At 37.5% G+C, this 26,870-nt stretch overlaps 2 protein-coding genes across 3 annotated transcripts; one reads left to right on the top strand and one right to left on the bottom strand.

The window, feature by feature from the left end:
- Window positions 1-254: 254 nt before the first annotated feature.
- mylk5 (myosin, light chain kinase 5) lies at window positions 255-25,067 on the bottom strand. 2 transcript variants are annotated; one of them, XM_088007674.1, is made up of 22 exons: window positions 24,852-25,067; window positions 24,333-24,426; window positions 23,906-24,041; window positions 23,679-23,734; window positions 23,325-23,495; window positions 11,739-11,900; window positions 9,382-9,516; window positions 8,624-8,776; window positions 7,691-7,861; window positions 7,239-7,271; window positions 6,244-6,371; window positions 6,000-6,153; window positions 5,271-5,582; window positions 5,079-5,181; window positions 4,086-4,289; window positions 3,770-3,987; window positions 3,561-3,684; window positions 2,398-2,550; window positions 2,185-2,314; window positions 2,022-2,109; window positions 1,796-1,936; window positions 255-1,082 (listed from the first exon to the last, which is right to left on the bottom strand). In XM_088007674.1, exons 1-22 carry the CDS (start codon window positions 25,023-25,025, stop codon window positions 880-882), a joined length of 3,243 nt encoding a protein of 1,080 aa, XP_087863800.1. In that variant the 5' UTR covers window positions 25,026-25,067; the 3' UTR covers window positions 255-879. The 2 variants fall into 2 exon arrangements, with proteins under 2 accessions (XP_087863800.1, XP_014862279.2); XM_015006793.2 differs by lacking the exons at window positions 23,325-23,495; window positions 23,679-23,734; window positions 23,906-24,041; window positions 24,333-24,426; window positions 24,852-25,067 and adding an exon at window positions 12,173-12,270.
- On the top strand, window positions 16,441-21,700 carry meioc (meiosis specific with coiled-coil domain). Its single transcript, XM_015006787.2, has 7 exons — window positions 16,441-16,518; window positions 17,969-18,126; window positions 18,704-18,805; window positions 18,933-20,424; window positions 20,539-20,673; window positions 21,260-21,437; window positions 21,510-21,700. Exons 1-7 carry the CDS (start codon window positions 16,456-16,458, stop codon window positions 21,698-21,700), a joined length of 2,319 nt encoding a protein of 772 aa, XP_014862273.2. The 5' UTR covers window positions 16,441-16,455.
- Window positions 25,068-26,870: the final 1,803 nt, after the last annotated feature.

Genomic DNA, 26,870 nt, shown 5'->3' with positions numbered 1-26,870 from the left:
TAAAGCAATGTGACACTTGATCTTTCCTCCACTGCCAAAAAAAGTCTTCTTTTGAAGTTTTCTGCATCACTTTTCATGTTATTGACTAGGAGGGTATTTGAGCATCTAGTTTACAGAACTCACCTGTACATTTGTTTTAAACGTTTTTTTTTTTTACCCAATGGCATAGGGGTTGCATTCACATCAACGTCCCCCGAAAAGAAGTAGTGGTCGTTAGTAGGCAAAGATGTGATGTTGCAAAGGTAAAAATCAAAGACGTTTCATTGCTCTTTATTCATTACAAAAATATTTCTGTATATATCTTCATGAATCTCTACATTGTTTGGTATGCTACCGGTCAATTTTAACAAGTTCTCGACAATTTTATCATGGTAAAAGAAGCAGCAAATGTGACACATAGGTTGCAAAAAATTACACCTACTTGAAATGCAAAATAATGGTTGGTTATACTTTTTCCAGTAATATATTTAGACATGATTTTTTTTTTCAAATATTCTACCAAAACCTTAAAGTCAATCAGAAATATGATGGCATCCTCTTAACATTACTCCAACACTTTAGTTGAGACCACTTTATCTCTAAAAGCTAATATGAAAATATTGCTCCATTGTTCACATTATCAGCAGAAACCTATTTTAAATTAGCATATCTATAAGCCATATAAGGAAATATAAACTCTTACACAGCGTGCTTTGTAACTATATTCAGGAACCTTATCAAAACTGTGTACAATAATGTGTGTTATACTCTTTCAAATGCAATAAGTCTTTCAGAACATTCCCCATTTGGCCTTTCCACATCAAAACATTGCTGTATATATTAAAGACACCAAAGATCCTCATGTCTGTTCAATTCCTCTTTGCACATATATTTACTCAGTTATAGAACCGTTAGTTTAGCAGTGCAGAATATCTCCCCGTGGTCATTGGTTGCCCTGCAGGTGTAAACATTTGCATTCTCTGCTTTAACTTGGGAAAGAATCAGGGTGCAGTGTCCATCATCATCATACTCTATTTGGACAGTGGATGACTCTTCTACAGGTTCATCTCCACACAGCCACACCACCTCTGGATCAGGATATCCTGCAGTAAATAAACAAGAGGAGTGAGACATCTGATGTTGGTGCTATTTTTACACCTTCAGAAGCAAGTGAACCTTTAGCCTTTCATGTCTGAATATGCTAACAAGTGTGACTTGTCATCAAATCTTTTAGTATCATACAGAGACTGTTTCAGTATGAAAGATTTGAGTAGAAATTACATAAATTAACCAACAAAATGAAAAAAGGGTTTTGTTTCCATCTTTTATCACAGCATAAAATAAATAAATGCACAATTAAGTTTCAGGTCACTGTTACAGATTTCATCTTCTAATATCGATATCAATTCATACTAAATCATTGATATTCTTTGCTCTAAAGTGCAAAGAATATCTAAAAAACTTCACAATTATTCACAATTAGAATGACACCAACAATAAACAAAGACTGTTTTTTAGAGTTATTTACTTCTTTAACAGTTACATTTTTCTTCCAATCATCTTTTCCTAGACGCAACACTTCTGTGTCGACTCCAGTTACTGCTCACTATGAGTTTTCACAAAGAAGGAAATTCATAATTAGGCTCTTTTTAGGCTATAAGCTCAGTCCTGTTGGTAGAAGGTTCAGCTTTGAAACTGGTTGTTGAGACATTGATCTTGTTTTCTTGTTGGTTTGTCAAAAAGGCGTACATTGAGTCATGAGACCAAAACACCCAGCATGCTGGCCGGGTTGATAATTAAGTGGGTATGTGCGTACCACTTAGGTGGCACGAGAGCCGGGCACAGGAGCCCCGAGCTACTTTCTGGTCCTCCGGTTTCTTGGTAAATTGGGGTGGTCTCTGCATCTTACGCTCCAGAGACTCCAGTGCATCTTCTGCCTCAGGGCTCAGCGGAAGGTCTAGGAGACAAAAGTAAATAAATATGTCACACAAGTAAAGTAAAGTGACTAAAGTCAAGATGAGGAAAGGATAAAAGTATCTCACCCTTACCAGTGCTTGGAAGAGATGCAGAGCTTTCATTTTTAGACAGCAAAGCCATTCTCTTTAGGGCTAGCATAGCCTTGCCAGCTTTCTGTAACACACATTTTAATGAGACAACAAAGCAACTGATCCCCACAGGACAGATTGCTCAAATATTGTGTGTTACCTTCCACTTCTGCCTGGCTAAAAACCTCTTCATCTTCTCCTTCGACAGACATTTTGTGGAAGATAGGTTTTCAGAGTCAAACTTCTTCATCCAGGGGTGAGCAAGACCCTCTTCACAAGACATCCTCTGCCTACAGATACAGAGAGAACTGCGTAAGACTGACTGAAAAACGGTGTCTGTGGGAGAGTTTTGGCCATATATCTGTGAAATGACCTGGGATCCTTATTTAGGAGAGAGCTGATGAAATGCTGGGCCTCCTCAGTTATATCTTGAAAGCTCTCTTCATCAAACTCCCACTGAGCTGCTGTGACCAAGGCCAGAGTCTCCGCATCGCTGTTTCCCTGGAAAGGAGACTCACCGCTTAGCCTAAGACAGAAAGATTGAGAAGAGTCTTTGTGAGTTTTTACCACTAGGTGGCATTATAGTCTGAGGTTTACTCTATGGCTTTCGGATTAAAGTTTGTCCTTCTGTATGATTCAGCATTGTATACTGTAGAAAGCCTTAAAAATACATCTTTTATGTGCACAACTTGCAAAAATATTAACACCTTTTTAAAGTTTTCACTTTTTTGATGCTACAAACACTAACTTTAATGTATTTTATTGAGATTTTATGCCAATAAGGTGCAATACATAATTGCGAGATGAGATGGAAATCTCATTAAAATCGTTCAGAAATAAGAAGAAGTCCAGTAAAATGTGTGGTGCCTATGTTTTTAGCTCAGTGCTTTCCAGAACTATGTTTTGTTGATATTTGCAAGCCTTTAATATTGTTTTTTCCAACCTTGGATTTTCATAAATTTAAAATGTTGACCATTTTCTTTGCAAAAGAGTTCCGGTTAACTTCAATTTTGAAGCTTTGCCATTTTCATTTGGATTTTGGTATGGACTTTGACTGAGCCATTCTAATGAATGTGCTTTGATAAAAACCATTCATTGTTCAGGTTTATTGTTCTACCGGATCCATAAAACCGGCAATAAAATAGATTGAAGTTTGCAGTTTAAACATGTTAAAATGGGGAGTCTTCTAATTTCTTCTAAGTCAAAAATCCAATGTCTAATAAATGTATGTAATGCATTCACATGTGCTAACTAGCAACAGGTTTTACTGCATGTAAGAGTGGTGAAAGTAAAAATGTTTCCTGATGATATCACTTATAATTACTTTGACATATTTGGGGGGAATTTTTGATCCAAAATTTCTTGGGTGCTTCCTGGAGTGAAAGCTAAGTGTCTCACCTTGAGCCAAATCCCTGCTTTGAATTTATTGCGCTGTCAGAAGAGCGATACCAACTTTTTGATTTGCATTTTGGCAATAAAACGAATAACTGTGTCAAAGTGCTGTTTTGATGTGGCGGAGACAACAAGGTGACTCACAGGATGTAGCAGATGACGCCGATGCTCCACATGTCAGTGGCCAAACACACAGGTTCGTAGCTGATAACTTCCGGTGCTACAAACTCAGCAGTGCCGTGCATCACCTTCACAGCCGTGTTCCCATCTGTGTAAACGCGCATTGCAAACTGAGAACACGTGTCCAACACAAGTGAGATGCATAAATGGGAAAAGAATTAGATTTTTCGTACCAAGTTTGCAAGCTAATCCAAAGTCAATTATCTTTATGCAAGTGCCAGTGGTGTCAACGCAGACGATATTTTCAGGTTTCAGATCCAGGTGGACAATTTTCTGCTGATGCATGAAGGCGATCCCCTCCAGAATCTGCTGTATGTAGCGCACGCTGCCAGGCTCTGTGTACTCAAAGCTGTCATCCACAATGCGATCAAAGAGCTCCCCACCTGCAATGCTACAGGGAAAAAAATAAATAAATAAAATACAACTCTGACACCTGGCAGACAACCTAAATTTTGAGTTTTAATGAGAATTTGACATGATGGTACTTACAACTCCATTACCATGACCATCTCTGGTTTATGATCATATGCTCCCAGACACTGAACCAGCTTGGGGTGGTGGAGGTGATTCATCAGCTCGATTTCTTTACGAGCAGCTTCTCTCTCTTTGGCTCGCCGTCCTTTGTAGAACTTTCCCGCGCACACACGGCCCGTCTCCTTGTGGGTGAGCTTGAACACCAAGCCAAACTTTCCCCTGAAGAGGACAGAAGAAGGTTTTGCCTAAAATCTTCAGGCATGAAAGTGACCATACAATAACATCTCAACAGATACAAGCTAGCAAGTTCATTACAGTATAGAAATCATGCAGTTTAGCGTAAATAAAATAAAATGTCTTCCACTCGTAAGACACTTTATGCAAACTGTTTGCATAAAGTGGATGGACAAACTAAAAGATTATCATTCTCTGTCAAATCTTAATTGAATTTCTTTCAGTCCTGTTTGTCAAAGCATGACCTTTAGACATATTTCATCTTTGAAGTGTGCTTAAACCCCCAAAAAGTATTTTTATCCATAACTTGCATTTGTGTCATGGTAAGGTTAAAAAGGACTAGATACTTTGGACAACCTTCAGAGAGTCTGAAGATTAAGGTTACTTGAAAGGATTACGAGAAAATTTGGCTTCTTGCGAGTGACGAATGAAGAGACGTGATTGAAACGGTTGAAAAATCAAACACAGACAACACATGTGCATTTTAGATGAGTTATTATTTCTTTCTTCAACTGTCAGAGTCAAATTGCATTTGTTTTTTACAGATACACATCAACACACTTTACGTTATAAACTCTGAATCGTTGGAGGAACAGGTTTCTGCAAGCTCATGTTGTAATCACATCTCCTGGCAGAATTTCCCCTCCAGCCATACTGCTACTCTTAATTTCTTTCTTCCGAAATACTGTAACAGAAGTTCTCGAGAAAGGGGAGTTTTGGCTCAAGCTCCAAGAAAAACAAGTGCTAGAAAATGTGTGGGCTGCAGATACTCACGTCCCCAATTTCTCATGCAAGTTGTAGTGATCTGTAACTTTGTGGGAAGAATCAATAGTGACACAGGAGTATTGAGTGGCTTCTTCTTGTGTTTTCTTAGAATCTACAAATACAAACACAACATATTGATTAAACACTTCCTATTATAATTACAACTTTCAGATATGGTTCCAGACACAAATAACACCCAACCTGATTCCTCCATCTTCACCACTGCTGAAACTGGGCTGGGATCACTCTCCCCCACTGCGTTGTAAGCCCTCACTCTGAAACAGTACTCCTGTCCTGGTTGCAGCCCGGATGACACTTTGTATGAGGTGCTGGCACACTTGGCAGTGAGTTTTTTCCACTCCCCAGCCTCAGAAAGTCCCTGGTCTCTCAATTCCAACACGTAGCCCAGGACAGCACTGCCGCCGTCGTAACAGGGTCCCGACCAGGACAGCACAAGTTTGGACGGAGATATGAGAGAGGCCACCGGGCCCGAAGCAGGAGGCTCTGGCCGGTCTGGAAAGATGATGGAGAAGGGCAAGCTGGTTCAAACTGAGAGGACCATCATATTTTTGAACCTTAAAGCCAATAAGCTGCTGTAGCTGAATACCACACCAGCTGTCACAGTGGTTCTCCAAAACTGGACAATAACAGGTTGAATAAAACAAGCCCTGGTCCTATGAGTCTTCATTCAGACATTCATGAGTCATAGTTTAGTGTAAATAAAGCATAGATCCATCATGCTTTGAAGTAAAGTATTCAGACTGCTGGTGGTGTGATGTGATCAAAATATTCGAGGAATGTTTGTCATATTCTTGAATCTGTACCATAAAGATTTGAGGCAGTTCTGAAGGTAAAAATGGGTCCAACCTTGTATTATCAAGGTCCACTTAATAAAGTGACCACTGAGTGTAATGTATGTTATTGTCTTACCTATGACAGAAAGGGTAAGTGTGTGTTGGGCTGAGCTTTTGCGGTCTTTCACTACCACAGTGTAGCGTCCTGTGTGCTGCGCCGTAGCCTCTGCTATGACCAGCGTACTGCTCCGTTCTGTATGTACTGTCCACAATTCTGGACCATCAACTATCTGCACACACACACAAACACAAAAGAAAAACCACAGTGTTAGGTAAATACTGTGGAGAACTCAACAGCTGGACATTTGCTTTGTTTTTACCTGTTCTTTGTTCCTGATCCAGCAGGATACCACAGGGGGGCTTCCAGTAAAAGAACAAGTCAGATTGGCAGTTTGTCCCACCTTCACTTCCAAATGCTGGGGCGGATTTTGAAAGCTCAATACTGGGCCTATAAAGACAAAACAACAGGAGTGTTTTGTCTTTGAGGTCAGAGTTTCATTTTATCATGCTGGAAGGAAACAATAAAACAGGGAATGTAAGTTAGAGATAAAGACTACAAAAATGTCTTGCAGAGGGTTTTAGGCCTTGTTCTGTCCTGTATGGTGGGGGAATGTGTTCGGTTTCCTGATACCATTATTATTGTGGTATACAGGAATATCAAGTGTCTTATGTAAAAACAAAGAGCAAAACACTAATGATATACTCACTAACCTAGCTCATGTTAAATGCAGGTAAAACAGCTCACTCTTTGAACACAAGTCCATATATGAGCTTAGGTTATCGTCTTCTCACACTCTGTCAGTATGTAAATATTGTGGATGGTAAATTTAAATGACCTTAGAAAGATAAATATGTTTTAAAAGGCTTTAGTGGTAACAGTTAACTCACTGTGTCTAATTTCTCTCCATCTTTCATATCTAATTTATTATAATAAAAAAAAAACAAGAAAAAAGAAATATGACACAGTATGTTTACTCTACAACAGATGGCCTGGCATTATCATGTGCGTTTCTCAAGCTTTTGTTCAGGCAGCCAACACCCTTAGGCAAAGATTTTCAACATAATAAAGCACAATAACTTAAAAGCAATTCATGTTTGTTGTTTGTTTGTTTTTTTTGCAGCCCCAATTCAAACAGCGCAAACACCAAACTACTCACAATTACAAGTTATTCAACAAAAAAAGCAGTGACTAAAAAGAAAAAAAGAAAATTAAAAATTATATATTAAACAACACATGGGAATGTTTTGTTTTGATGTATATCTGAGCTACTTGGTTGGCAAAAAAAAAAAAAGAAGAAAAAAAAGTATTTCTCACCTGTTGAGTTGCTTCTCTTCTTTGGGATGACTTCTATGCAGAGAGATGAAGAGCAGGCAGGTTTAAGCTGCTGAAAACGAAGGTGTGGTTCAACTTTGACTACTATGGCTATCAGCTCACAGACTCAGGAAGTTTCAGTGAACTTGAAGTGCAATGTCCACTTCCCTACATGGTGTTTAACTGGGAATGAAAACCTTCAGTGGGTGTATCAGGGAGCCACATTGTTGAGGAAGGCTTTTACAATTGGTATACACGTTGCCTGACAGCCAATCACGCAAGGACTGGAAGTGTGTTTCCTTTCAGAGACTAAACAGGAACATCCTGAGGTTAAGATATGGTTCGGGTTTTAAATGCAGGAAAAAGTAATATATATATACATGGCTTCCTTTCAAATAAATAATGGAAATTGCCACAAATTAAGATGCTATTGAAAAGTGTGATGATGCCTTTACCTTTCGGTGAAGAGACTGGGCTCTGCTGAACAAACGTTACAGGCGATGTACAAATAGATCCATTACTCTTGTGCAACTCAGCTTTGGAGGTTTGTGAAGACTGGCCATTTTGTACAGTGCTCTTGAATGCAGAAGTGGGAATCTTTGTGACACCGTACATACTTTCGAAGTCTGTATTGGTTGGAAATTAAGAGGAAAAGAAAAGAGGCAATATCAACAATAAAACTCTAGTAAGCTCTTACAGTGTCTTGCGAAAGTATTCACAATCAGTCACATCCATTTACAAACATAAACTTCATTTCCTTTTATTAGGTTTTTGTATAGTAGACCAAAATAAAGCAATTCATAAATGTGATGTTAAAGAAAAATGATGCATTCTTTATTTATCAATAAAAAAAATAAAAAAAAGGTGTGCAATTGTATTTTACACACCGGTAGTATTTACAAGTTCTGACTCAGATTTTCAGTTGAATATAGGTCTAAAAATTGGATGCATGAATACCAATCCACTGAATATTTTGTGTCATTGCTCTGCTGGAAGATGAACCTCCACCCCAGTTTCTCTTTTATGTCATAGTTCCTGACACGTTTTAATTGGCAACTTGATACAACACACTTTGAAATGTTAATATTTGCTCCATTGATTCTGTTTTAATTAATTGTGGCACTTCTGGCACAAACTTGGTCAATTGATGGTTACGTAGAGTGGTTTCAAGAGGTTTCTGGGATGCTACTTGGCCAAGTAGCGTTTTTGTTGGAGATTTGTGGATTCCTGCAGAAGGAAGCTTGGTGTATTGTAACAGAATGTACAAAATGAGCAAGTTCTTTATTCAGAAAATATTACTGTCATTAACTCTGTTAAAAATTAACTTCCTTGTTCATGAATTACTAACTTCTTTTTAACTACTATGAAAATATGTTGATCTCTCTTACCTTTAACAAACACAGCTGCACTGCAGGATGTTCTCCCTGCGCCATTTTCAGCCAAGCATGTGTAAGCCCCAGCATCTTCTGGCAAGCACTCCCTCACCACAAAACTTACATCATGGCCATTCAAGGAGGAGTTTCCAAAACGCACCCTTTCACCTGCCAATTAAAATAAAAACAATTAGAAGCTTGATTTAACTAAAGTGGGTACAGTCAGTGTTACAGACAGAGATAAGGGGTGTTCGAGAATTGGGAAGAAATACTGAAAAGGAGCCAAATCTTGTGTTGAAAACAACTTTTTCCCTAACAACATCCAACTTAAAATTTTCTTAGGAGTTAGCTGACCTACTGCTATGCCAGCGGTTTAGATAGCTGTTCAAATGGCAGTGTGGAGGAAGAGAACTTTGTCGTTTTGCTGTCCAGGTTCTGATGTGAATTCTGCTTCCCATAGTGGTTGGAAATTTTGAAATTTCCTATTTTGACCTCATTCCAATCTTAACTCCCATTTTAGATTAAACCGATTTATAAAAATCATCATATCTGAAAGTTAAACATGTATTGGATAACTTTAAGGTCTTCAGTCAGCTTTAATTCCAATGCAAAACAGCATTCATATTTTATCTACTCCTGTAAGTAAGAGGTTAATTTGTTTGGATTGTAGATTCCAGACTTTTTTTTCTGTTTTAGATTACCAGTGTGTATTGTGAGACAATAATATCTGTCACTGAGCAAGGATACAACAATGTACCTTATTCTTTGCTTACCGTTGTGCAGCCATGTAACTTTGATGGGCTGACTTCCTGTGAGAACTCCTCTTAGCACTAAGTCACTTCCTTCATCCACACAGCAGTCTTCAAGTGGCTTTATAAATACAGGTGGGTGCAGATTTTTTGATGAATCTACAATGGGAGACAATAATGTAAAAAGGTTTTTGTCCATATTGACATTAGAGCATCACACAGTCCCTGCAGATTGTTGAATAGACGTCCTCTATGTACGTTACCCATCGCACCAGATCTAAAAGGTTGAAATATGATGACAATGAAGGCCAGTGGAGTTTAATGAATTCTTTTTTTTTTTACACGTTCAAGAAACCAGTTTGAGTTTAGTTGACCTTCATAACATGGTGACTTGTCCTCCTGTAGATAGTTGTGCCAGTGCTCAACAGGGGCCAAGAGTGTGAGAAGAAACTATCACCACCACCATGAATTAAGATGTTTACACCAATTTCTGACATCAGAATGTGCTTTTCCAATTTGTAATTATCCAACTGTGCTAATGGTACCCTCGGTTTCCTGACAGGATGACACCTGTTGTGTTCTGCTGCTGTTGCCTGTCTGCTTCAAGTTTTGACATGTTGGACATTCAAATATTATATTCTGCAGACCTAGGTTGTAATGAGTGATTACCTGAGCTGCCACTCTAGCTTCTCAAACCAGTATTCCCTTCCTCCTCTGAACTTTGACGTCAACAAGGCAATTTAATTCACACAACTCCTTCTCACTGGGTCTTTTCTGTGCACAACCCCAAAAGGTGGGGTGCTAAAGCTGCAGACCAACATTTTCTGAAATACTCTGACCATTCTATCTGGCTCCTAAAACCATGGTGTATGTTACATAAATAACCTTTCGATCCTAAGGGTTTGGTTTGAACTTCAGCATTCACATTGTTGCTTAAATGGATGAAGTTGTTACCCTATAAAACTATTTGTTGACAAGGTAGACCTAATAAAGTAATACAGTGCCTTTAGTCATAGACAAATATTTTTTTTCACCTATCATTTGGAGAACATGATCAAAATAGCTCTCTTGCCAATAACAACATTTCGAACCACTGCATCAAGTAGACAATTTGCTCTGCGTCTGTTTCTTAACACGTGACACGTTTCACAACAGAAATTAAGATAGTATACAAGGAAGTATGCAAGTTATTTTTCTCAGTAACAAAAAATGGTTGCACTTCTTTATCTTTTTAGTCCTTCTCATGTTAAAGGAGGTGACAATGGCACAGAAAAGCTAGATATTAACGGCACAATTTAATGAAAGCATGGTTTTTCTGATGGGGGGGGGGGGGGGTGAGGAGTGTGCACACATTTTGCGTAATAATGCCCCGAAGGTAAATACCTTGTTCTCTTTGATAGAACTTGAGTTATTTTGTTAGATTTGGATGATGGCCATGCGGGGGTTGGCTGCTGCTTTCTCAAGAATTTCCCTTCCTCATTCTGGCATGGCCTTGTAAAAAAAAAAAAAAAAAAAGTGCTATGTTGGAGATGCAGCCTGACAGAAAGTGTCACTGCTTGCATGATACTTCTACAGGTGCATGTTAAGCAATAAAACTTGCAAGTTAAGGTTTATCAAAGTAAGAATTTTGCCTGCAATCTTCAGTTGCTTAAAGCTTTTGATTTAGTGCAAAACGTTCTGTGTTAGGACATATTTGGAAACTGTCACGAGAATGGTCAATCTTTATCACTCTTTCTTCAAATCATATTTTTTACTTAAGCTGAGCCTTTAATTCGGGGGACTGCTCTCACAACCACCTTCTATTCTTACTGAAAAACCAGATACCTGTCTAATGGTTTTCTCAGCTGCTGAAACTGCAACATGCCAAACGCAGCAGAAAAGCTTTTTGACTGACAAACGAAAGTTTGCAGTCATGCATCCCACATGATAACTGATGTCCAAACACTTTGTGCAATACTTTGAATAACAAATGCATGCATGATGAGCTAAAAAGGAATGATAAAATGTAGCAGATTTAAATGTTGGAAACTATTCATATTTGTAACAAGAAAAGAGGAAGAAGCACAATTTAAAAAACAAAAAGTTTGTTAGCATGCAAAATATGACATTTTGGACTAAAAGGAAAGCTAAAGATGTTTGATTAAGTACAATGAAGACATATTGAGATAACCTATTTGGAAAAACTGTGATGAGTGCAATGTGTACTTTAAAAACAAGCCCTGCTGCAATGTGTTTGAATTCAGTGTGCCAACTTATGAGATGCATTGCCCTGTTCAGACTTGCTGCTTGAGCTATTGATATTAGTACCAAGGAAAATGTGACAAATGAAAGTACTGAAATAAAACATTCTCTGGTTTTCTAACCCCATCTTCAGCTCTTACCTGGTTCCGAACATTTTCCAGGAGTCCCGATGTCTGTTGTTCTTGTCCCATTTTTCTGTGCACATGGGGGACGTGATGGCTGGAGCTGAAGCTTGAAGGTTGACACATAACGCTGTTTGCTCCTGTCTCCGTTCATGTCTGTTTTAGAGTGCCCTGCAGGGTCTGGACAGTACAAAAAAATGAAGTTACAAAGTTGTTTCTCTGACTGGTTATCACACTTCCTTTCTGGGTTTGTGGTGTGAGCCTCCACAGCTTGAACTCTCTTCTGTATAAAAAAAAAGAAGAAAAAATCAACAAGTCACTTTTGTTTACACTCCTCCCTGTTGAACCAGCAACGACTCTGCTTTCTGCCCTCACACTTTTCTGTAAAACCCTCTTCTCTCACCCTTCCTTGAACTGCACTGACTCCACCTACGTGACAAATTTTGTCTTACCGAGACCCTTTCAGGTGTGAAAGGCAGCTGCTAATCTTCGTAGAATCTCTCACTGTAACCACAACCCGCATCTACTACAACCCCCCCCCCCCGTCTTTTTATCATCATGGACAACAGACACGCACTCTGGATAAACAGGGAAAGGCAGAAAAAGAAAAAAGAAAGGAAGGGCTTATCTCCACCACCCAGGCAAAGGTCATATCGTGCACCGTTTGTTGAATTCACTGCTGTCCGTTGGTTTCTATTTGACTGGTAACTTATCGATGCTTCAGCTGAACTTTGTAATGCCTGACATCAGCACATTCATCCCAAGTGTGACTACCGTAAAGCTTTGATTGCGAACAGGAGCGTTTTAAATCCCTCCTCTGACAGTATTATCCCTACACACACAAGGTGGCCCTTTCTAAGGCAACCGACCCATCCACTGCTAGGGTAACTCTCCCTCTCTCAAGGGCTCTGTTGTTTTTAGACTGTGTGCTGTAGAGGTAGACGGCACACCAAACACACAATCTGAATCGGTTAGGTTAAAATAAGGAGAAAAGTAATAATCAAACAATCTGCACATAACTGCTCAAAAACCTTAAATGCCAGCACTGAAATGAGTTGTGCATTAAGCAAGTGACAACCAGTGAAAGGAGCATAACAACAGTTTCTACCTCGCTCCCATCCCCGCTTTCCAAATTCCACATCACCGGTCACAAAGAATAGCACTGCCAGGGGCTTGTGTTAGTTTCTGTGTGAGTGGAATTCCTAAACTCACAGAGATTGATGTTTAGTGAAAGCAGGTTGGTGTAGCACAAGTTGTAGATGCAAGGTAGACAGCACTGTTCGATTAGAGGTAAAAATGTCTTCTTGTCAAGAGGAAAGGTTGTTAGCCTCATCAAAACTATACTCATCTTCTTAACAGCACTTAGCTTGTTACAATCTCTATGAAGAAAATGCTGACATTTCTTGCAAAATTTAATGGAAGTAGCACAAAAATAAGGCACCACTGTTGTCCACTACTACACTACATGATGGACACCTCTGCTAATACGGCAAGGCACAAAGCTTTTAATCAGCCATGACAGATTCCTGAGAAGAACAGAGAACATTCAGATGAAGTTGGTTGTTAAAAGAAAGCTGCATGAAACACTGAATAACTGTAAGAGTTTTTGACATGAAGCAAAAAAAAAAGTGTAATGTAATTAAAGCTGATGTTGCACATAAAAGGATTGTGGAACACGAATCTCCTAGGTTTTGGGTTTTGATTATTATACCCGCATGTAGCTTGTCTGCAGGTATCCTTCGAGGAAGTTCCTATTCTTGAAAACATTTCTATCATCTGTTTACTAAAGCTTAAGATTGTAGATGGTGGAAACATCTATTATCTGAGTGGGCGACAGATTCGGAAATCTGAAATCAGAAATAGTCACAATTAGTTATAGCAGGTAGATGGACAAATAAAATCTCCAGACTGAAGTCTAAAGTTTCAAGCAAAGGTGTTGAAATACAAATGAATCAGAAACCAGTAAAATTAAAGAGAAAAACACACAATAAGGCACAAACACATAAAAACAAAATCAGAAAAAAGACACAACTAATTTTATACAAAATTAATGTTGAATAGTCTCTTTTCAGAATAAACCTTAGCTAAAATATTTTGTTTATGTTTTTACACAGACTTTATTTTGTTCAACGTAACCTTTTCTAGTTACTATTCCTCCAACTGTTTGGTCTGCATGTATTTTAGAATAAACATAGTTTCTTGTAAAATAAAAGCAAAGTCAAAAGGCAAACTGACACTACAATTATTCCTCAACCTGAGCCATAACAGATCCAAAACCCCCACCTACACAGAGTTAACGTTTTACATTCCTTTGCAAAGGTAATTTAAAGGTGAAGGCCTCTCCTGTCCTTCAGGTCAATCAGATTGTTCAGGGAACAGAAGGAGTCGTTATTTACATATCTGGCTAATGGATGGGGTTCAGGGCCAAAGACAAAATACCAAACAAACCCTTATTGATTTCCATTATTTGGCAGGAACAGCAAAAGTGACAACTTCCATAGTTAACTGCACCGTGACAAGACACTATTTGGAATGGAAATCGATGCATGTACATCTCCACTTATTAGAACTTCATTACACCATTGTAAAAACAAACTAAAATATTATTTTAGGAACACAATTGCATCTCATCAGCTGTACCAAGGAAGGCTGCCATTTTATATCATGTGGGGGGTTTTTTAATAGAAGCCCCTAATATATTAACATGAATGCTTTTTTTTGTGGCACTACCAACACTTTTTGTATTCAACTTTTAAGAAGGGCAGGAAAGAGGTTTTTTTAAAATAACTGGAAAAGAGCTGGAGCACGAGAGAAATTATTCACGGGGTCTTTTTAAGCCCTGAAGTCTGAAATGAAAAATGGCATGATCTGCTTCTACCACTTTGTAAAGCTGGTAGAAGCAGCTGCACCACCAACAGGAGGGAGAGAGTTTGCTCCACCTAGAGGTTAATTTTGTACATGGCAGCAGGCCCGTTAGTGGCTATGAACTAAATTGGGTCATTTGCTCCATTACGAGACAAGCAGTGGCTGAAAACTAGTAAATAAAAATCCCTAACTAACTATTTAATTAATTAAGTAATTAATTAATTAATCAATTAATTAATTAATCTAACAGCAAAACACTCACAGATGTTTTCTACAATGGTGATTTATTTGATCTTGTAGTAATATTCTTACAAATAATATTTGCTAATAAGAGAGAATTGTTTACAAATGCATTCATTTCTTTGTAACTGCAAGATGAGCTTCTCAGAAGTATTGTTTATTCCCTTCCCCAAACACGGGTTGAGTTACACTGAATGCTTGAACAGTTTAAGGCCCAAGATTCCCAACACACTCTCCTTTATGGAGCTCCCCCAGTGTCAGTTTGACTGTTGACCTGCTGCATAAAGGTTCCTGCTTGGTTTTTGCTTCATTGGTTTTACACACTGACTGTGACTGTCTGGTCTCCAGTTCTCAAGGCGTTTCAACCAACAGTTGCACACATGTAGACATATGAGACCATGAGGAAACCACAAGATGCAAAAAAAAAAAAAAAAAAAAAAAAAGCCCACGCAATATTCTAATTGTATACTGGAAACTACTAATGAACATTAGTTAGTCATCCAGAAAAAGACGTAAACTAAAATAAAACCAGAGAAAACTTAAAGCACTGGACCTGGACCACAGAATCTTAACCCTTTTTTTCTCATTTTGTTTCATTGCAACCACAAAATTCTATATATTTTAATGGGGTTTTGCATGACAGAGCAGCACAATGTATAACTGTAATTATAGAGGAAAAGGATACACACATTTCAACAGTTAATTTAAAATATAAAAGTGTGCCATTCATTTGTATTCTGCCACTTTTACTCCTTTAGCCCATAATTTTACCCATCATTTTCCATCCCACAGGAAAAAAGAAATCAATCTTTTGTTTGCTAAATTTTATGTTCATTTTTATTTTAAGACAGAAATAAAAATTAAATGTTAGCTCTTAGAAAATCGCGACAAATTTCCGAGAGGAGACATTTATCTAAAATTATATGTTGTCTTTTTTCAAGTCTTGTGACATTTGCAGCTTTAAACAAATTTCATTTGGCTGGTCAGAGATGGGGAATGGCTCTTTAGGCTGTAAAGATCGCCCACCCCGGAGCTAGACATTTCTGGACCACCTGCGTCTCTTCTAAATCAAAGGGGAGGAGTTGATACCAGATGTTGCTATGCTGACAGATCTGCTGCTTTTTGATAATTGGACTAAATAGTGATCATCTATTCTTTCAGCCAATGCGCGTTCAAGTCGTCAACGCACAGTATTGAACCCCGGACAAGAAGAAGCCAGGTTCGGGGGGGCTTCGAGAGGTCCCGAGAGTTATTCGGTCGACTTCTGGAGGAAATGGTAAAACTCTTAAAAGTGTTTTTCCCCGATAAAATTTCATTCAGAGTTTTTTCTTTTGGTGTTCGACGGTTATACCGACTAGATAAGTTGACGTATGTCAGTTTAGAAACGTGAGGGTGCGTGCTAAGAAAGCTAGCTTAAGCAGCGTCAGGTCCACTTCTAACGGCTTGTTAAATATGGAAAATTAGCTATCCGGTGTGCTATTCTTCGACTACAGTTAAACCAAAATTGTAAAAAATGTCTTACTTAGATAATTGTGTTTACTGTACAGGGGTTAAATGGCATTAACAATGAAATACTTGGCCTTTTTCTTGCTAGCCCAGTAATGAACTGAAGAATCGGCCAGAGTTTAGAATGGCGTTTGACGGGCATCAGACCACTTTGGGAAATTCACTGTTTCAGCCATGTCAGCGTCAGGTAAGTTGAAATTCTGATTCCTCCCCCCACCACTCTATATAGTTCCTGCATCTAATTTCTTGGACAATGGTGTTTAATTAGTTTAATTTCTTGTTTAAAACTATGTGAAAGCAATGCACATGCATGTTACTGTTATTACAAAGTACTTACGGAAATCCTTGGATGGCATTTTTTTTCCTGACAATCATATAACTAGCAACTGAATTGCCGTTTTAAAATATATTTTCTTGGCATGTTAAAATTACAAATTTAGGTTTTTGGGTTTCATTAACCCTCAGAAAATTTACATATGACAGCAAAATATTTTTTTATCTAAAAATTGGAACACTTCCAATTAATGTATTTTTTTTTTTTTTTACAGAAATACACTTTAGTAAATTTCAAGATTATTAAAATGTTAAATTATTTTAAATAATTCAATTAAAAAAGTGAAACATAACATCTGGAGTGACACATTTATAGCGTTTGTGTGTGTTCATTTTGATGGCTATTGTTTACAGCAAATGAAAAGCCTAAAGTATGATTATCAAAAGGCAGAAAAAGTTATTTAATTATTGATTTGGTTCTTATGCAGAACTTACTACATTGTTGTGGCATAGGGTAAAAGCAACCGCTCTATGGCCCTCTATGAAATGGTAAAGGAAGTACAGGTTGCTTTAAGTGCAACCTTTTCCTCATCTGTATTCCTGGACTTGGTGTCTTATTTTTTCTTGACAATAAGCTATTCAGTTCTCTATTGGGTTGAATGTAAGCAAAGTTTTACAGTATATTCAATTAATGCAGTATATGTATGCAGAACTCAAAATGCCTGAATACCGTTTTTTTTAATATTGATGTTTTATATTCAAATTTTCTGAAGCTTTGATATTATTTGGCATATATTGTTTTGTAAAACAAATCTATGTAGCATATGACTGACTTTTTGAATCTGTAGTCTGATTTTTTATTTTTATTATGGGTAATAATTCCCTTATCTGTAGGTGAAAGATGTCATATCAGCTTGAGCTTGTTAGAAAAGTAACATCCTCACAGTGCTGGAAAGCTGACATCATCCAATAGGCAAATGAGCTGAATGGGATGATTTTTAAGATCTAAAAAGCTATATTTCTTGCTACGCTTCTGGGTGTCTTCAGATTTGTTGCTGACAAATTTAACACAAAAGAGAAACAGGACATATTTTTAGTTAATTAAACATCTTGTACATTTGAGCAGTAACATATAGAGGATTTTTTTTTTTTTACAAAATTGAAAAGGAAACAAGAAAGCATGTTGTTTGCATGGCAGCTTTGTATGATCCAGATGAGGATCCAGGCTGTTATATGGAGAGTCCAACTGAATAATTTATAGTTTATACCAGGTGTGAAGTGTTCAGAACCTCATTTGTAAGACCAGTCGACATGGGAGGAAGAAAGAAGCACATTGTTGAATCTAATCTTTCTCTCTCTTTTAGACAGGTGTTAATGTAGGTGGTAAAAGTGGTTGCATGTCAGTCCCCTTCATTCCCAACCCAGTTCCATCACGTTGTGAGCTTTCGGATGTTTCCTGGTCTCAGGAGTCTCAAGATGATCAGTATGAACTCAGATATACCCAGACTGCCATTAAGAACAGGTATTGCTGTTATTATAGGACAAAGTGTAGTATTATAGATGTGCAATTTATTTCTCAAAATAGGTAATACTTTTTAATTTTGTTCTACTGAAGAGCTTCTGTTTAAATAAAAAGATGTTTAATGAGCACAGAATACCTAGAACACAGCATAAAGGTGATTAAAAGAAAACAAAAATTTGCCACCAAAACACTTGGAAATTTTTAGATTAATTTCATATATCCATCCATCCATCCATCCATCCATTTTCCATCCATTTTCTGCCGCTTATCCGGGGTCGGGTCGCAGGGGCAGCAGCTGTCATATATTTAATCAATTTCATATAATAGAATTATAGAAATTATAGAAATAATTTCAATGTTAAAAAAATGTAAATTTGCTAGAGAAAAATTAAAATTTTCCATGGTCAGAAGTTTCCTGAGAATATAAAGTCAGACACGGTATGTTTTTTGTATATAGAGTTTTTTGACAGAAATGTACTCCTTCATGGATAGTTTTTTTTCTTTCTTTTATATACAATGACCCTAATGCTTAGTCGTAGAACATCATTTCAATATCAGATTTTGTTTTTCTTTGAAGGAAACACACTGATACCAACTGTGATGCTGAGGCAGACCTTCAGGGTCTTGTTTCAAATATTTTGGATGAAGCAGATTCACAAGATAACTTCTACAGTGAAAGGTATTTCAGGGTTTTATTGTTACATATTAAGTTCATATGAATTGCTGTACAGATTATGACATCAAATAAAACGGACATATGTTCCATAAACTCTGACAATAAATCCTATTATCTCTTTTTTTTTAAGCCTACCTACATGCAACCCTATCTGGTCTCCAAAGACACTGAAAGAAGAGTTACTACAATATTTTCAACCAGAACCTAAAACATTCAACAACCCTTCCTTTATACCAAACCATCTGCCCCATGAGGCCTTCAGTAAAACACAACAGTCGGTAGACAAAGAAGTTAACGAGCTGAGTCAGCTGTCCAGTGGACTAGCTGGGAATCAGCAGTGGTCGTTTAATTCACCAAATGGAGGCAGTTATTCCATTCGTCCTCAGAAGCTGCCCCCAGGACTACCGTTGTCCAACAAAGTAGCCGCTGATCTGTCTCAACAGTATAAACACATCAGCATGCCGCCTTATAACAGCAGAGGGAATGATGCGCCTTCCAAAAACGTCCCAGTGCTGAGCGACATCTTCAGACCTCAGAAAGATGCAAACGCCTCGTGCCTTGACGATTTATGCGAAGACCACTACAATCCAAAGACCATGAATCCGTTCCTAAACGACCGCTGTGTGCCAGAAGACATGAATCAACTGGTCAGCAGCTTTCGGTCATTCATGCCATCAGATCATGGTAGCGGCTGTTGTGGAGACTTTCCAGGCATGCACAAACCAACGGTGGACATGGTCAGAGGAGGAGGACTGGCTCAACAGTGTAGGAAGCCCAACGACCCTACAGCGTTGACACAGAATTTCCCCCCAACGCAGACCCAGAAGGAGCTCTTTGGCCACTTGGAGCAAATGCAGAATGGAAGAATGGGAGATGTGAGGAAACAAAACTTTAAACTTGACGACTTCCAAGATCTTCCAGAGTTCAGCTCCGAGCGCATGGAGTACTTTCAGAAACCAAAGCCGTTCCCAGCGCATCTGACCTTCCCGAACCAGCACAAGATGATAATGCATGTAGACAACCACAATCATCAAAGCATGAACCAGTATTCAAAATATTATACAAGGCAGAGCCAGAAAAAGATCAAGCCGCAAATGGAGAAAGAAAACAAGATGATGCAAATGCCTGGATTTACAGGAGAAGGCTTCTCGAGAAGGCAACAAACCAATGCACACCTGGCAGAGGGAGACAAACAGCGCTTCTCACAAAATCCGTACTTTGATTTCCAGGGAAACATGCAGTCCCAGAGACGTGACGGAGAGAACATCATGATCAGTCCAGGGAACATGCAGCAGTTCACGCCTCTTCCGTATTCTCTGAATGACTTCAGGAGATACTCCAGCATGGCCATGAACTCAAACCTCAGCTCCAGATCCATCTTGCCATGTGAAAACCGTGGGCCTCACATGGACATGAACGGCATGAGGTCCACTAATGATGCAGCATTCAGCTCCTTCATCAGCGACATGAAGAACCACAGAGGGGAGAGCACCTATCATGGCATGGCCTCAGCACTGACGGCTTCACTTATGATGAATCAAGAAGGACCCGCTTTCCAGATTCACTTCTACCTGGATGAGTGTTACGAGCAGTTTAGGAGTTTGGAGAAGGAGAGAAAAAAGGTATGGTTTTTCTAACACCAGGATTTTATATATATATATATATATATTTTTTTTTTTTTTTTTTTTTTTTTTTTTTTTTGTGTGGTTATCGTTGTCTAATGCCTTCTATTTTAGGCAGAGGTCATCCTTAAAAAAGCTTTTCCTGGGAAAAGAGCTGCAGTGATGACCAATACCAATCCCCCCAAAACTCCACCAAAATCAACAAGAGTTGACTACCTTATTGTTAATCAGATGAAGGAGCAAGCAAAGGTAATATTCTCTGCAGCAGAGCCATGTGTAGGGACAATGGGGTATGAGGGCCGTAGTAGATAGAAAACAAGAGAGTAAATTTTCACCAAGAAAACGGACATTTTTTAGATTAATCTCAGAAATCTTGGAAAAAAACTCTTTTTTTCTTTCTGAGTTTGAAATTATAAACTCTTACATAAAACTAATCTCCGAAATTTACTAAAAAAAAAGTTGGAAAATTCTGGGGTTTTTTTTTCTAGAAAATGTTTAACTTTTCACACTCAGAAATTTCCAAGTTTTTTCTAGAAGATTTCTGTGATTTTTTTTTTTGGGTGGAAATTTTCCCATATACTTATTTTCCATTTACAAAGGCCCTTATAAGCCGTTTCATTTAGCCACCTTGAAACCTCAGGAAAAAATGTTTGTTCTTAAATGTAACTGTGTAGCTTAGAAAAAAGTTATAGCTTTAAATATTATTTGTAAAAGTGCTTCCTTTCCTGTTGCCCCTTCATCAGAACACACTTAATAAATTATCAAGTATCGCTGTTTTTATTATTTTTTCCTTGTTTAGATGAGTGAAAAAAATGGTAATATTAATTTGTTCCAGGTGGCAAGCCTTTTTGATAGAATGGAGTGTCTCTGTGGAGTTCCCCTGCATATTAACATCCACGCAGCGCTGAAAACACACCACATGGCCGTTTGTATCACCCAGTCAAGACGCAAAGAGGACAGTGGAAACATGACAAAACAGCAGCAGCAGGGAATTAATTTCACAGAGGACAGAGGTAATCATACTTCCATATACGTTTACCTCTTCTTTTAAAGATGCTCATGGTTCCACCTGGCTTGCTTTATAGATAACCCGTTGATGGTCATGGCACTGAAGGAACTGGCTGCTACAACCAAGAGGCTCCGAACAGCCCTGTGGTGCGCCCTCCAAAGCACGCTGCCGAAAGCCGTCAAGACTCAGGAACACGATGTGGATGAGGAGGCCGCATGTGCCGAAGGCGTCTCCTCTCCTTTCCTAGGTTACTCCTTCTGCTTATGAATTATCTAAGTACAAATGTGAGATTTTGAATAAGGTTATAGAATCAAATATTCCTGTAGTATTACTTACCTTAAAATGACTATATAACATTTTATTTAAAAAAAAACAACAAAAAAAAGAGTGATCACAACAAATGAGATAAGCAGTTTGAAGCTCGGAAGATAACTGATTTTTCTGACATCGTTGACCTTTTTGCTCCAGAATTACATGAAATGTAATTTACAATTTCCAACATCTTAATTTCCTTTGATTAGTGTCCTCTCCAGATTAACAGCAATCTTGTACCAACACAGTTGTATTTAAAGACACTATTTATGCAGAAGATTTCAGTGAATTCTTCATTTTACTTATTTATTGGAATATAATAGAACCTCAGTTTTATGTATTCCCCAGTAATAATTGAATCACAAAGGCAGTCGTTTAAAATTAACAAACCCTAAATTGCTTTCTGGAATGTTCCAATCAAATCCTTCGTATTTCTTTTGTAACCTTACCATTCTGTAATCAGACAAGATTTTTTTTTTTTATCTCTAGTTTGATTTAAAATGTTCTAACAGTATTAAGAGAAAGACTCAATGTATTTAAATGCTTTAATCACACTTATTAGAAAAAGTGTTAAAAACATCAGTGAAATAAGAGTTATCTCAAAAGTGTTAAAGGTTTCACTCACCAAGTTTATGTACAAAACATTAAACCTTTTGAAAACTTTTAAAATTAACTTGAAGTGTTCTAGTTTGTGAAAAACTATATCTTTTGGTGTTAACTTTATAATCAGTCAGTTTTACTTATTTAAAGCATAGATCTAAAGATTGTAAAATCTTAGTAGTTAAACATTTAAATATAAACTTAGATTTCATATTGTTAGCAAAATGCTACAGGTAGAGTGTGACCGTTTGTACGGAGTCTGTATTTAACTCCTGCATTTCTGTATTTTAATTGTTGTGGATGTTTTTTTTTCATGTTATCTGTTCTGTACAACTAAATTAAAAAAAAAATAAACACACTTTTCTGGAAAAAAAAAATATTTTATTAGTACTTTTAAAAAGATAAACTTGAAAACATTTGAATGATGGAACATTGTACAATTAGGTTAATTTAGCAAATTTTGTTCGTATTTCTTGGCAGAATGCATAGAAAGTAAAACCAAAACCTAATATGCAAAAATGCACATGACTTGCTATTGAGAGTTGTGCAGAAATATGAAGCATTTATCAGATGATGGCTGCTGGAATAACAGTTACATGCTTTTTATTACTTAAATGGTGATCATGTCAAATCCTAACCAAAGTATGCGAGACTTTGAAAAGAATTTCCTAAGGGTAGAACATTGTTTCAGCATACGTACATCATGTCTAAGGTTTCTCTGGATCGCCTTGAATTAGTGTAAATGTATTCATGTATGAATTTTAGTTCTATGCATCCAGTTCAGTGTTTCTCACAAGTGAGAAAATCTTCACCAAGAATCTGACAAACATGACATTAACATATTAGGAGATTTAGTTAAGAGAAGCACACATTTCTAGCTTTTACTTCCCATTGTTTAAGTATTTGTTTTGCAAATCAGGTTTTTTTTTAAACAAAAAAAATAAAAGTCCTTTCTTTTGATTTTATCTTTTACGTTCACCTTTTTGTGTACGTTTCTTCTCTTTCTCTTTTCTGTCTTGTTTGGCTAGTTTGTCCTTCTCTCGTTGCATTTTGTCCATTTCCTTCTTCTTCTGAGCATCTTCTCGAGCCTGGTCACGCTTTTGCTTCTGTCTGTTCAGCACCTCCTCCACATTGGTGTTCTTGAACAAGGCTGATACCAACAGTGAAGGAATTTTAAAAGTCATTGGTTTTTTTATGTGTAACCACTTTGGAGACATAAATAACTGGGAAACGCATAGTGAAAGGCTGGCAACACATCTAAGGAAAGAAATGTTCATATGTTAAATATTAAGGGATTTGTGGTAAAAGCAGTAAAAATAGTTATGAAGGATACATTTATCACTTCCAGGACCATCAATTCCAGTTGGTGGCTCCCGTTCTTCAGCTTCAGTGCTTTAGTCAAGGAAAAGGTTTACATTTGAAATGCAACTGGTCTGGAGAAAAAAACAAAACAAAAAAACATCTACCTCCCTCTTTTCATGATTATACTTAGACCATAAGTTTGTACCATTAAAGATGTCAGTAACCAAAGACACAGATATAAAACACATTCAAGGATATTCCTCTTCATCCGTCACATTAGCGTATTGAGCTAGAAGGGCCTCTTTTCTCTTTTTCGACTCCTCAGTCACCTCTTTCTGTTTCACCACAATCTGAGCCTGTTTTTCTATCATGCTGGCAATGGCCTGGACCTCAGCTAAGAAAAATGAAAGGAACAGAAATGGTTAAAATACCATGCAAAATAGTTCAGTCACTGTCAAGACAGTGACTGATGAAATTGAAGACTTTGAATAAAATGCATAAGTACTGATTATTCTGATAGTAATCAGTAGTTAAGCAAATCTGAATAAGTAATCAGATTTCTTGTACATTACTCTTTAAAATTCCTTTCCATCTTCTGAAGCAAAGGTTTGATATATTCTAAAGGTCAAACGCAGATGGACATTTCGGCTTGATTTCAGACAACTTCATTTTGAATTATGTATACCGTCGTCGGTGTTTTGTCTGGCAGCCAATCGGTTGCGACATTCCGTCCAGTGACTGATAATCTGCTTGCAGACTTCTTCTATGGTATCTTCATCCTTAACACATGAGGAAAGGGGATAGTGACGGATAAAGCATTTTGATCATCAAACGCAGTAAACATTTATCATTGTAATCACTAACTTCCGTGAACTTCAGCCTGAGTGGAGCAATTATCAGATAAACATATAAATCTATAACAAGGAAAGTTAATTTTAAAGCCGAAAAACAATATTCTGTAACTCTTGTCAGAACAAACTACACTTTTAGTTAGCTGAAATAAATATTGGGTGGGGTTTAGCTTAGCAAGTTAGTAAAACTCATCTATGTGAGTTAATCAGCCGCTGAATAAGGATACATGGCTAAATTTAACGCTGTCATCAGCACTACAGGACTTAAAGCCAGCCGACCGAGAGAAGACAGACAGAAGCAGATGTGAAGGCAGCCTTGGTGAGCGAGCGAGACACGCTGCTTGAATATTCACCAGAAAAGCGGACAAAATTCCCTGAAGGGCATCTTCCTTTTCCTCGTCGCTCTCCTCTTCCTTTAGTATTCCTAAAATATATGCACCGTACACCTCACGGTCAACTTCTAGCGAGTCCAGTCGGTCGTTGAGCCAGCTTTCAAACTCCCCGGCATCTCCCGTGGGCGCCGCCATCTTGGCGCTTTCAGGTCCTACCTTTCCAACAGTTGCCCTAACTCAGTGCCTGTTTAAAAAATACAAACCCAATGATCGAATGAAAGAATGCACATGATTATGGTCTGAGCAGAGGTGGGTAGAGTTTCGAGAAATTAGCGAGAATCGAGAATTAGAAATTAGAAGAAATAGCACTCCTTCAAACGCCATGCAATTATGGCCACTGAAATAAAAAGATTCTTCTTCAATCTCAAAATTCAGACTTTTTTTTTTTTTTACATGAAAATAAAGCAGAATTTTGACTCACAACTGTGACTTTCATCTCAAATTAAATATCACAGTTCTGACTTTTTAAAATCAGAATTAATGTCATAATTCCGAGACTAAAACCAGAATTATTTTTTGTCCCTGTGGCCCTACATCTTCTGTCATTTCAATTTCACTTGGTTGTATATTTGGAAACAACACTAACAGAAGTGAAATAAGCAATTTTATTGTATGTTATAATTATAACAGTTCATTCTAGGACTTTAAAACATTTTTCAATAACTGATGTTATTTCAGGCATTTTATTTGAGTGCTGATTAGAACTGTTGGGAATAATCTTGTTGGTTCTGAAGTACCAATATTATTATTATACTATTTGGGATGGATTATTCCTTGTTCATAGGAGCCTCTTTAGGCCTTACTGATAAATAAGCCAGTGTTAAGTAACTTAACTAAATGGTAGATGGAACGTGTACTTCAGGGCAATCAAGATTAAACATAACCATAACGTATGTAAAATTAAAGTAAGCAAATGCCATATGAAAATATACTGAAGTCATTACAGCCTTATTTAATGGCATAATTACTGTCAGCTATGTGCTTCTTCCCCCCCACCCCCTTTTTTTTTGCCATGTTTGGATTTGAGCCTTTTGAGTAAAGGCTAAGTAATATAGCCCATGTTTGAAGAAATCATCAAAAAGAAAAAACAAAATTAAAATTCAGGATCAATGTCCGATTGTCTCACAGTTCCCTGAAGTACCGGTAAAAAAATATATATATATGTATTTATAGTATCATAATCTCAGAATAATACGAATATATCAAATTTTATTTATTTTACCTAAATAATTGAAAGTCTGTTTTTTAATGTAATGAAAACGGTTGAAAAATGTATTTTGCAATATTATTATTACTATACATATTTTTGCTTAGTAATGTTTGCCTATAGTTTATTTTTTTTCATACTTGTGACAAATATTTTTCTCAATTCATATTGTTGTGTATAGTGAATTCTTTTCTGGAGTGCTACTCAAATTGTGTCCACTAGGTGGAAGTAAAAGAATTATCTACTCCTGTGCTTTGACAGAAAAGTCACCTTAAGTTTTAACCTGGTAGTTTTGACTTTAATAATCGTGTCATTTGAGTTGATCTGTGCATGCACACCAGAGTCTGTTTTGCTGCAATGGAACCGTACACAGAGACGTGACACAGAAAAAAAAACAAAAGCCCTGTCAGATGTGAATTCTCTTTCATTTGACAATGAAACAACAGAAAACACCTCCCAGCTGATTGAGGATCTGAAACACAGTTTCCATGTGAATGGGCGGATTTTGCTTTGTGCAGGGAGTTTGTTCTGAGGTGCCTATTAGTTACTCCACAGCTACAAATTAAACCTCTAACGTGGGCTTTTTCACACACAAAACCATGCCGACACAGCCTTTCCTGCTGCTTCTCCATAATAGAGCACATGCCGTTTATATTGCAATAATGAAGTATAAAGTCTCTGAGATGCTAGAAGGAGGCTCCCAGGTGGAACTATAATCTCTATTTTAGTGCACCACCTTCAGATCCTTGCAGGCCACACAGTTAAGCTGAAAT

This window comes from Poecilia mexicana, unplaced genomic scaffold (genome assembly GCF_051168715.1).
Source record: "Poecilia mexicana isolate PSO_F unplaced genomic scaffold, ASM5116871v1 scaffold_8, whole genome shotgun sequence".
Taxonomy (NCBI): Eukaryota; Metazoa; Chordata; class Actinopteri; order Cyprinodontiformes; family Poeciliidae; genus Poecilia; species Poecilia mexicana.
The sequence above is the reverse complement of the archived record's forward strand: the minus strand, read 5'-3'. Positions and strand labels throughout refer to the sequence as shown.